The 10,095-nt window shown below is 53.7% G+C and overlaps 2 protein-coding genes and 4 non-coding genes across 6 annotated transcripts; 1 reads left to right on the top strand and 5 right to left on the bottom strand.

The window, feature by feature from the left end:
* The first annotated feature begins 356 nt into the window (after positions 1-356).
* BEST4 (bestrophin 4) lies at positions 357-3,724 on the top strand. Its single transcript, XM_021683834.1, has 9 exons — positions 357-508; positions 597-691; positions 1,265-1,498; positions 1,680-1,834; positions 2,282-2,359; positions 2,633-2,830; positions 2,950-3,030; positions 3,135-3,289; positions 3,451-3,724. Exons 1-9 carry the CDS (start codon positions 357-359, stop codon positions 3,722-3,724), a joined length of 1,422 nt encoding a protein of 473 aa, XP_021539509.1.
* Positions 3,725-7,391: 3,667 nt separating this feature from the next.
* On the bottom strand, positions 7,392-10,095 carry RPS8 (ribosomal protein S8). Its single transcript, XM_021683833.2, has 6 exons — positions 10,025-10,095; positions 9,519-9,625; positions 8,962-9,061; positions 8,384-8,559; positions 8,016-8,145; positions 7,392-7,546 (listed from the first exon to the last, which is right to left on the bottom strand). The coding sequence occupies exons 1-6, from the start codon at positions 10,026-10,028 to the stop codon at positions 7,437-7,439; spliced, it is 627 nt and encodes a 208-aa protein (XP_021539508.1). The 5' UTR covers positions 10,029-10,095; the 3' UTR covers positions 7,392-7,436.
* LOC123324754 lies at positions 7,665-7,733 on the bottom strand. The gene has a single exon (XR_006540020.1). It is a non-coding gene; the product is annotated as a small nucleolar RNA SNORD38 (small nucleolar RNA).
* On the bottom strand, positions 8,250-8,319 carry LOC123324755. The gene has a single exon (XR_006540021.1). It is a non-coding gene; the product is annotated as a small nucleolar RNA SNORD38 (small nucleolar RNA).
* On the bottom strand, positions 9,141-9,244 carry LOC123324756. The gene has a single exon (XR_006540022.1). It is a non-coding gene; the product is annotated as a small nucleolar RNA SNORD46 (small nucleolar RNA).
* LOC123324748 lies at positions 9,713-9,792 on the bottom strand. Its single transcript, XR_006540014.1, has one exon. It is a non-coding gene; the product is annotated as a small nucleolar RNA SNORD55/SNORD39 (small nucleolar RNA).

Raw genomic sequence — 10,095 nt, 5'->3', positions numbered from 1 at the left:
TTCTGTCCTCAGAAGTTGTGATCTGGTTCCTTCTGGCCCTGCGAGTGGAAGAGGATCTCGGGGAAGGCTCTTGCATGAGAGCTGATGGATCTCAGCTCCCCTAGGCCCATCCCATCCTGGCTTGACCCATGTACCACTGAGTTCTGGAGGGGGTGGGGGGGTGCTTTGTCTGCTCTGAAGCTTCTTCCCCTTGTCTACAGACACAGGGTGAAGGCTGGGTATGCGTGACCAGAGTTGAAGGGAGGGTGCTTGGGAACTAGGCTTGGTGAGAAGGCAAGCTACGGAGAAGATTTGCTGGGAAAGAGGGACAGCTCTGGGGGCAGCTCATGTGACCTCCCGCCCAGGACCCCAGCACCATGACGGTTTCATACACCCTCAAAGTGGCAGAGGCTCGCTTTGGAGGCTTCTCCAGCTTGCTTCTCCGCTGGAGGGGAAGCATCTACAAGCTCCTCTACAAAGAATTCCTCCTCTTCGTTGCCCTGTATGCTCTGCTCAGCATCATCTACCGGTGAGGGTGAGGTCTCAGGGCTGGCCTGGGGCGGGGGGCTCGGCTGCCCGCTTCCCTCTAACCCAGGCTTACAACTGACCTTCCCCAGGCTCCTGCTGACCCAGGAGCAGAGGCATGTGTATGCTCAGGTGGCCCGATACTGTAATCGTTCTGCAGATCTCATCCCCTTATCCTTTGTACTGGGTAAGGCTCCCTCTAATTCTCCCTGGTATCCTTCTGACCATCTTCCCTGACCTTTGGGTTGAGGTGATAGCTCCGAGGGTCAAAGTTACCCCAGCAGCACAGCCTACAGGTCAACCAGAGCAGGCTCAGCAGGCATGGGACTTGTGTCCGGGGTCCAGGATTTCCAGACGGCTAGACCCTGCCTGTCACTTGTTGGACCCTCACTCCACCAAGGGACAAGACACCTGCTGGCTTCAAAATCCCACTCTGTGTCCTGGAGAGGAGCTGGAGAGAGGTGACACCCCCTTTCCACCTTCCTGGGAAGCAGGGCTCAGAATTAGCCATTACTTGACCACTTCTCTGCAGGAGGAGGTTTGCACTCCTCCATCCTCCAAGCCTGGCTTAGCAAGGCAGAGGCTTTAGGAAGAGGCGTTCCCCCTGACAGCAAGGCAGGGCACGGAAGCCAAAGGTGTCCTTCTCCCTGCTTTGGTTCAGCCTGGCCTGGACCGGGTGCTCCGACTGGCGGGCAGGGCATGCTGACTCCCAGGCCCCCCATCTTCCCTTCCCGTCTCCGCTTCCATGGTGGCCCATCAGGTTTCTACGTGACCCTGGTGGTGAACCGCTGGTGGGCCCAGTATACAAGCATCCCGCTGCCAGACCAGCTGATGTGCGTCATCTCGGCCAGCGTGCACGGCGTAGACCAGCGTGGCCGCCTGCTGCGCCGCACCCTCATCCGCTATGCCAACCTGGCGTCCGTGCTGGTGCTGCGCTCGGTCAGCACCCGTGTGCTCAAGCGCTTCCCCACCATGGAGCACGTGGTGGACGCAGGTGCGGACAGGCGCCCCTGGGCTCGGCCAGGCCAATGCAGGCGCCACGCTGGGGAGCCCGGGGGTGGCCCCCGGGGCCAGGACCCCAGCGTGGGCCTCCTGGGAGGGGAGGTCTGACCCCCGGGGGGCACGTCCTAGCGGCAGGGGAGGTGTCTGCGCCCCCACTCACTGTATCTCCTCAGGTTTCATGTCCCAGGAAGAGAGGAAAAAGTTTGAGAGCCTGAAATCCGATTTCAACAAGTACTGGATCCCCTGCGTCTGGTTTACCAACCTGGCAGCCCAGGCCCGGAGGGATGGGCGGATCCGTGATGACATTGCTCTCTGTCTGCTCCTGGAAGTGAGTCGGCTCCAGACCAGGCCTGTCTGACCTCCCTGGCTCTGCAAACTGGAATAATAATTTTAGTACTTAGCACTTAGATGGTGCCAACAACTGTGTACAGCACACAGCTGGAAGCACTGTCCATACATTAACTCATTTGGCCCGCACAACAGCCCTTGGGACATCATTACCATCCCTCTTTCACAGGCAAAAACCTGAGGCACAGAGTGGAAAAGAAACTTGCCCAAGTCACACAGCTAGCCAGGGGAGCTGGGACTCAGGCTGGTTCCACAGTCTGTGCTTGAAGCTACTTTGCTAGGCTGCTTCCCGTCACGCCACCCCCTCACGTTAACACCCCAGACAGCGGGACGGGCCTCTAGGCCGAGTTTGTGTTGGGCTCCCCTGTTCTTTCCCCATTCTTCCCTCCTCTCCTCCACTGACATCCTCTTCCTGCTTTTCCCCCAGGAGCTGAACAAGTACCGGGCCAAGTGCAGCATGCTATTCCACTATGACTGGATCAGCATCCCTCTCGTCTACACCCAAGTAACTGCCTCTCCCCTCTCCCTGCCTACTGCATGTCCTGTGCTGCATGTGACACGGAGAATTAGAGATGGTACCTGCCCTGGGGCAGTACAGTCTAGAGAGACACTGAACAACCAAGGGCTCATCCTCAAAGCATCCCCGGACCCCCCTGAGATGCCCCCATCCCCTCTGATGCTGCCACACGTCTTACTTCCTTGTCAGATTCCCTCACTGGCCCTCGGGGTCAGGGAGGGCATTTCTCCCTGTCTTACTCAGCCAGGCTTCCTTCTCCAGGTGGTGACCATAGCGGTATATTCCTTCTTTGCCCTCTCCCTGGTTGGCCGCCAGTTCGTGGAGCCCGAGGCAGGGCGGGCCAGACCTCGGGAGCCTTTAGAGCCGGGCCAGGAGGCGGCGTCTACCCTGGGGGACCTGGACATGTATGTGCCTCTCACTACTCTGCTGCAGTTCTTCTTCTATGCTGGCTGGCTCAAGGTGGGCACATAGGCCGGTCATACCAGCTTGCTCGGTAGAGATGTGGGCCCAGGGCCCACCTCACCTTTGGGGACAGAGAATGGGGCTCTGAGCCCAGAAAACACTCTTACAACCTGTAGGTGGCCGAACAGATTATCAACCCCTTTGGTGAGGATGATGACGACTTTGAGACCAACCAGCTCATAGACCGCAACTTGCAGGTGGGCAGGAGTCTGGGGGCAGCGCCTTGTGCTTTCCTCCTTGCCAGCGCTGGGCCTGGCTGTGGAGAGGACAGGAGGATCCTGTGGCTTGCTGCCTGCCCCAGGTGTCTCTGTTATCCGTGGACGACATGTACCAGAACCTGCCTCCCGCCGAGAAGGACCTGTACTGGGATGAAGACTCCGCGCAGCCGCCCTACACGGTGGCCACGGCCGCCGACGCTCTGAGGCCTTCCTTCCTGGGCTCCACCTTCAACCTTCGGTGAGCGGCCTGCGCTGGTGGAGGCAGGGCTTGACCCCAGGTCCTCACCACCCCTCTGGGGGCGCCAATGACTCGGTCGCCTCTGCTCCCCGCCCTCTCGGGAAAGCCAGCCCTGGGGTGGCCCCGCGCCAGGCTCGCTCAGCCCACCCTCCCGCCCGCAGCGTGAGCGACGACCCCGAGCAGAGCGTGCAGGTGGAGGCGTCCCCAGGGCCCGCTCGGCCGCTGCCCGCCGCGCAGACCCCGCTGCTCGGCCGCTTCCTGGCCGCGGGAGCACCCTCCCCGGCCATCAGCCTCAGGACCTTCGGTCGCGCCCGAGGAGCCCCCCGGACCCCGCATGTGCTGCGCTTCCGAGCGGAGGACAGCGGCGACCCCGAGGCCGCGGACCGCATCGAGGAGGCGTCAGTGGGGTCAGAGGACGAGGCCCGGGAGCCCTGATCAGAGACTGCCGGGCCCAGGCCGTCCTGCCCGCCTCGGCTCACTTTCCCAACCCCCTGCTGACCTCCGGCGCTATTAGAGCACTTGCTGTGTCCTGAGCCGGAAAATTTAGGGACAGACCTTGAACGGGGAAGATGGCGGGGCCAGCGTCCGGGCTGGGAATGTGCCCATTTTGGCGGGAGAAGGTAGGATGGCTTGCTTGGGGAAAGTGAGGCTGGGATACATGGGCGGGGCCTAGAGGACAAGAACCCAGATACATTGTTAATTTCCTGAGCAATAGGTTGCTGGGCACGTTCTCAAACCTGCGGGAGCATCAGCGGCACTAAAGGACCTGTTCAGAATAATTGCGAGTGTCACTCCCAGCGCTTCTGATTCATTAGATCTGGGATGGTACTCAGGAATTTGCATTTTTAGGAAGTTCCCAGGTGATGGTGCTGCTGCTGGTCCAGGCATCACAATTTGAGTCCTTTATAAAAAGATATACCTTGAGGATATACCTTATCCTGATAATCTTACTCTGAAAAGGGATCAGAGTGTGTGCTGGGGAACTTTTGCTTTACCTGTAATATTCAACTTTTTATTTACAATGAGAGTATAATCATTTATTACTTGTGCAATTACAGTTGTTTAAATTGGCATGCTGTGAAGTGGGATAAAGAGAATACAGTAAAAGCTTGGGAATCTGTCCTGGAGGCTGATCGAACTCAGATGTGAAGGCAGTTGTACACCACCCAGCCTAGACCTTGGGTGGATGTTTGGACTCTGGAGTGCCTCACCCTTCTCTGCTCCCACCAGCTGAACAGGAGAAAGCACGATTTATGGGGTGAAAGCTGCGAGTTCAGCTCTATGGTGGGCCTGCAGTGTTGGGGGGGGGAACCAGCTTCATGGAGCATAGATCGTGCTGACTGAACTGAGCTCCACTCTCCAAGTTCAGCCTCCACTAAGGAAATTGGTGACTGCGAAGACGGAATCTTAAGATCAAAGGATGGGACGGATGACAGGACTCAGAGGGAAGAAACAAGGGCGTAGTCGAGGTTGAGTGCCACCTCTGACATCTGAGGCTGGCTTTGCTACTTTCCTGCTGGGCAACCATGGGTTACAGGATACCTAAGCCTAGATCTCAAAGTCTTTAGAGACAAAAGCACCCCAAGATAGCCATTCATGTAGGTGTTTGAGGTTTTTCATAGCCTTAACGGGAGTTAGCCTTGCTTCAGGGCAAGAATGGTCCGCTGAAGGCTTCGGGAATGAACAGTGTATGAATCCAAGACTCTATAAACACACTGGTACACACTGGTTCTAGTCACAGATTAGAGGAAGAAGTGAAAGGGAGATAGAATCTTGTAGAGCTCAAATAAGGAAATAAAGGCAAGGGCGCCTGGGTGGCTCAGTCGTTGGGCGTCTGCCTTCGGCTCAGGTCATGATCCCAGGGTCCTGGGATCGAGTCCCACATCGGGCTCCCTGCTCTGCGGGAAGCCTGCTTCTCCCTCTCCCACTCCCCCTGCTTGTGTTCCTGCTCTCGCTATGTCTCTGTCAAAAAAATAAATAAAATCTTTAAAAAAAAAAAAAAAAAAAGGAAATAAAGGCGAAGTGTCTAGTGTGGCTTTGCTACTCCTGACCCATACTGTAAACACCTAAAATTATGGTGCTGCAGTAAGAGAACCACTGGATGGAAGGAAAAGTACGGTACAGGCCTCCCAGAGCCAATGGTAAGGTTTTAGAAGGCTGGGTTGCTTTTTGTATGTCCTGAAGTTTTTGTACTCAAAAGGGGGGGTCATCTCCTAGTTCATCTTTCCCTATTGTTTATTCACACAACTCTGCCATTTAGCTAAGCTAATGAACCAATTGGATCTTCTTTTCTTTGGCTCTTGCTTGTACTTTCCAACTTTAACTTGGATAAAATCTTAAATTTTTTTTCTTTTTTAAATTAATTTCGCACATTTGAGTGCTTGGTATGTTGCCATGCACTTCCAGGTACTGGAAACAGAGCAGGAAACATACCTGTTCCCCTGGAGTTCTATTCTAACTGGACAAAAAGGAAAATGAGCAAAACTTATGCCCAACTAAGGGATAAGGAGAAAAAGCTGGGGCAAAAGATTGACAGCACAGAAGGGACTATAATTTAAAATTATCAGGGAGGAACTCACTAAGATCTAAGACCTGAAGAGTAAGCCATGTGGGTATGTGAAGGAAAATGTTTCCGGGCGCCTGGGTGGCTCAGTTGGTTAAGCGACTGCCTTCGGCTCAGGTCATGATCCTGGAGTCCCTAGATGGAGTCCCACATCGGGCTCCCTGCTCGGCAGGGAGTCTGCTTCTCCCTCTGACCCTCCCCCCTCTCATGTGCTCTCTCTCTCAAATAAATAAATAAAATCTTTAAAAAAAAAAAAAAAGAAATCGTTTCCAACAAATGAACTAGCAAGCGAACATGTGCTCAGTAAGGCCAGGATGATTAGCACTGTAGAAAAAGGGACCAGGTCACGTTGAGTTCCATACTGTTTGGGTGTTTGGTAAGGCTTCTGAGATGGGAAGCCGTCTTGTCAAAACCCCATTGATCACTATTTTTTTTTTTTTTTAAAGATTTTATTTATTTATTCATGAGAGACAGAGAGAGAGAGAGAGAGGCAGAGGGAGAAGCAGGCTCCCAAGGAGCAGAGAGCCCAATGCAGGACTCGATCCCAGGACCCTGGGGTCATGACCTGAGCCGAAGGCAGACGCTTAACCATCTGAGCCACCCAGGCGCCCCCCATTGATCACTATTGCTAGGACTGTTGGGGACAAGAGAAGCCTTCAGCGCTATGTGCAAAAGAGTGGTCGGGAGGTAGAGGCGGTGTTAAAGGTTGAACCAACAAGATCTGGGGACTTTAGATGCTAGAGTGTAAGGGCAAAATGACCCAAGATTTTGATTTAAGCAGCTGTATAAAGGCAACAATTTGCTATAATCAAATAGCTGAGAAACTATTTGAAAAGGGAAAGCTGAGGAATGTTATCAGTTTTTCACCTGTTCACCTTTGAGAGTCCAATTATGATATCCAAGTGCAGATGTTAAGCAGGTTTGGGTTAAAGTTAAAAAAATGCAGCACAAACTACATTTCATACCAAGAGCAGACAATGTAGCCAAGCTGAAGACAAAGACCTGACCCTTGCAGATTTAGCAATGCAGAAATCGCTGGTTATCTCGCACACTTGAGTAGTGAGGGGGGAAGGGATTAGGGTTGAAGAGAAAATTAACTTCAAAAAGACATCCAAAAGCTGACAGGATACGTCAATGTGTACAACTTGCTATCAACTATACCAAAAAAATTTGGAACCCAATTTCAGGGTTTCTAGGCGATCCATGAACCCAGGCTGAAAACTTCAAGCTAAAACCTTAAAACCAAAGTTCACACAGGAAAAGGGTACAGGATCTCTCAAAAGAGCCAAGTTCACAGAGGCAGCATGGCTTCAGGTTCCAATCAATACCCCAGTAATATTGGGGGCCCAGTGCTGGGATAACTCCCTCATACAGTCTATGCTTGCCCTGCATGCCATGTCCCTGGTTCCCACTGAACACTAGCCTTTGGGGTGAGAAATGTTCCCTCAGCTATATAAAGAAAGGCACAGCCGACATCTAGGACTGGCCTTCAGCGAGAGCGTGCCGAGCAACTGGATATTCACACGTGAACGCAGGACAGCACAATAAACACCTTTATTACATGACTGAAGATAGGAGGAAGATTTATTTGCCTTTCCGGGCTTTGATTTTCCTCAGATAGAACTCTAGCTCCTTGCCCTCTAGCACGTAGCCATCTGCTCGGCCACACTGGCCTGGTCTTGAAGCGATGCACGCTGCAAGATAGTATGCATTCATTAGCAAAATAAGAGTGGGGCCCTACCCAAACCTAGGTGTCTCCTTAAGGACTCCATGTTGGTTCAGGTACCCTGGGGGCAGGCTTGAAGCCCAGTGTCTCCTCAGATACACTTTATCGTCACTCTAAGTCAGTAGCAGAACTGGACAAAGTTTTCATCACCGAGACAGCCCCCTCAGCCCACACAGAGACTTCTCAAAATACTTCTGGAAGTTAGAGATAGAGGCCAAGCTGAGGCCTATGGACTCCTGCCCACTATTTCCCATTTCAGCTTCAGGCTAATGGGATGACCACATGTTCTGAGTTGTGCTTGTATGCGGTCATCGACTCTCCTAGTGAAGCCTCTACCACACAGCTGGCAGGCAGTTAAAAGAACAAGGGGCAAGAATAAAATGCAGAGGGCACACTGTATCTTGTGACCCAACCCCCCAATGCAACAGCCATCTTACCAAGAAGCTTGCCCTGCTGGAATTGCTCCTCCAGAAGACTGCTGATTTTGGCATTCTTTTTCCTTTCATCATATTTCTTCTGAATTTTCTTTGATCGTTTTTTGTTTAAAATCTCTTCCTCCTCGGGCGTCTGAATAAAGGAGATAGATGGGTTAGCTGGGGCTCCCCAGGCCCTGGCTCAGGGAAGGAATGTCCCCACAGGCTTGGGCCCTGTACATCCCAATCCCTGCCGCCTTCCTCAGCACTAAAGGCTTTCATCTCCTTCCCTTCAGTAGCAGAACTGGACACAGTTTTCATCACAAGAAGGCTGGAATGAGGCTGGTCTCCCCTCACCCCCACAGGGAAGTTGGCTCCCCCAAAACACGCACCAGCTTGGCCCCCTTCTTGCGGCCCAGGGGCAGTGCATAGTGGGACTCGTACCACTGTCGGTACGGTGTGCTGTCAATGAGCACAATACAGTTCTTCACCAGGGTCTTGGTGCGGACCAGTTCGTTGTTGGATGCGTTGTAGACAACATCAATAATCCTTGTTTTTCGCGTACAACCTGCTCACGGGAGAATTTCAGAATCAAGTCTTACAGACCAGAAGCCAAATGGCCTTGTTGTCCCCCACCACCACATCTTCCCCCCAAAGTGCCTAAGAAACAGCAAGGGAACTCTAGTCTGTTACCCAGCTATGGGGTGTCAGCTCATCTTCCACAAAGCCACCTTTCCAGAGATTAACTGGCAACCACACAGTGTCTAGATTCAGTCCCAATCCCTGAAGCTATAGGAGTTGAGACAAAACAGAATGGAGAGAATTCTCCAGCTACCACAACCTTAACAGCTTTCAAAGAGAAACTTCAGTATCTTGATGGAGGCCATGGACTTCCTGTTAAAAGCACTTACTGAAGCTTAGAAAATTTTAGGTGTGGAGTTCCCACCCACTCCTGGAGGGCCTCACTCACACTCAGAGCCCCAGGAGAAGTTCCCCACGTCTAGCCTCAAGGCACGGTACTTCTTATTGCCTCCCCGGACTCGGACTGTGTGTATGCGGCGGGGGCCAATCTGGAAAAGACAGACAGGAACTAGGTTATCCAGGAGAGCAAGACAAGAGAAGGTAGAGAACCTAGGCTGGTCGGAGGCAACACAGTCAGTGTAACTATGACAAGTCCTAGCATTGGCAAGTGGCACACAGGTGGCCAAGACGGCCACAACCACCCCTAAGGATACTTTTTCATCACTCCAGTTACCTCCAAGAGGAAAAATCTGATTCCAAACACTGAAAATTAAGTCTCTATGCAACAACAACAAAAAATACCGGGTTTCTGACTATCATCCGAGGAGCCCACTCCCTCCAGGCGCCCTTGAAGTCCTAATACGTAACATCTGTCTCCATTCAACCTCTTTAGTCTTAACCAACGCGTAAAGGTGAGGAGGCCGCCCAGGCCCCTGGACGAATCAGAGCCCTACACCACCACCCGCAGCGGCCAGACCACGCTGGAGACGAGGGCCCCGCACGCACCTTAGTGTTGGCAGCGGGGCGTCCCAGCTCATACTTCCGCTTCTTGTGGTAGGGCTTTCTCTTGCCCCCGGTCTTGCGGCGCTTGTGCCAGTTGTCCCGAGAGATGCCTGCATGTGGAAGCAGGGCGCGAAAGCTTTAGCCACGGGGGCTCGGGCAGGCACCTCGCGAGCCCCAGACCCCCGCAACGGGCGGGCCGCACGCTCAGCTCTCCAAGGTTGGCTTCCCCACTGCGCACTCGGCAGTTTGCAGCATTACCAAGGTGTCATCCTCCACATGCGGCCCAGCCCAGGCACTTTCCCGCGGCAGCCATGTTGGCGGCGCCCGCAGCACCCAGCCCCCGCAGCCACCGGAGGGAGCCTCGGCGGCCAGAACCCGAGCACCACCCTCCTCGTGGCTGCTCCGTGCCAGGGGTCGGGGCGCCGGCACTCCTGACTTGGCTGCGAGGCAGGATGGCACTAGATCGAGCTCATCCCCCCTCCCCGGTCCCAACGCAGAGCGACACTCACCCATCTCCCTCGGCGCTGGCTGCGAAAGAGAAAACGCAAAGCCTCACGGTCCGGTTTGTAAAACGCTGTCC

Source organism: Neomonachus schauinslandi, chromosome 4 (assembly GCF_002201575.2).
Source record: "Neomonachus schauinslandi chromosome 4, ASM220157v2, whole genome shotgun sequence".
NCBI classification, from domain to species: Eukaryota; Metazoa; Chordata; class Mammalia; order Carnivora; family Phocidae; genus Neomonachus; species Neomonachus schauinslandi.
Note: the sequence above shows the minus strand (reverse complement) of the source record. Positions and strands in the feature narration are given on the sequence as shown.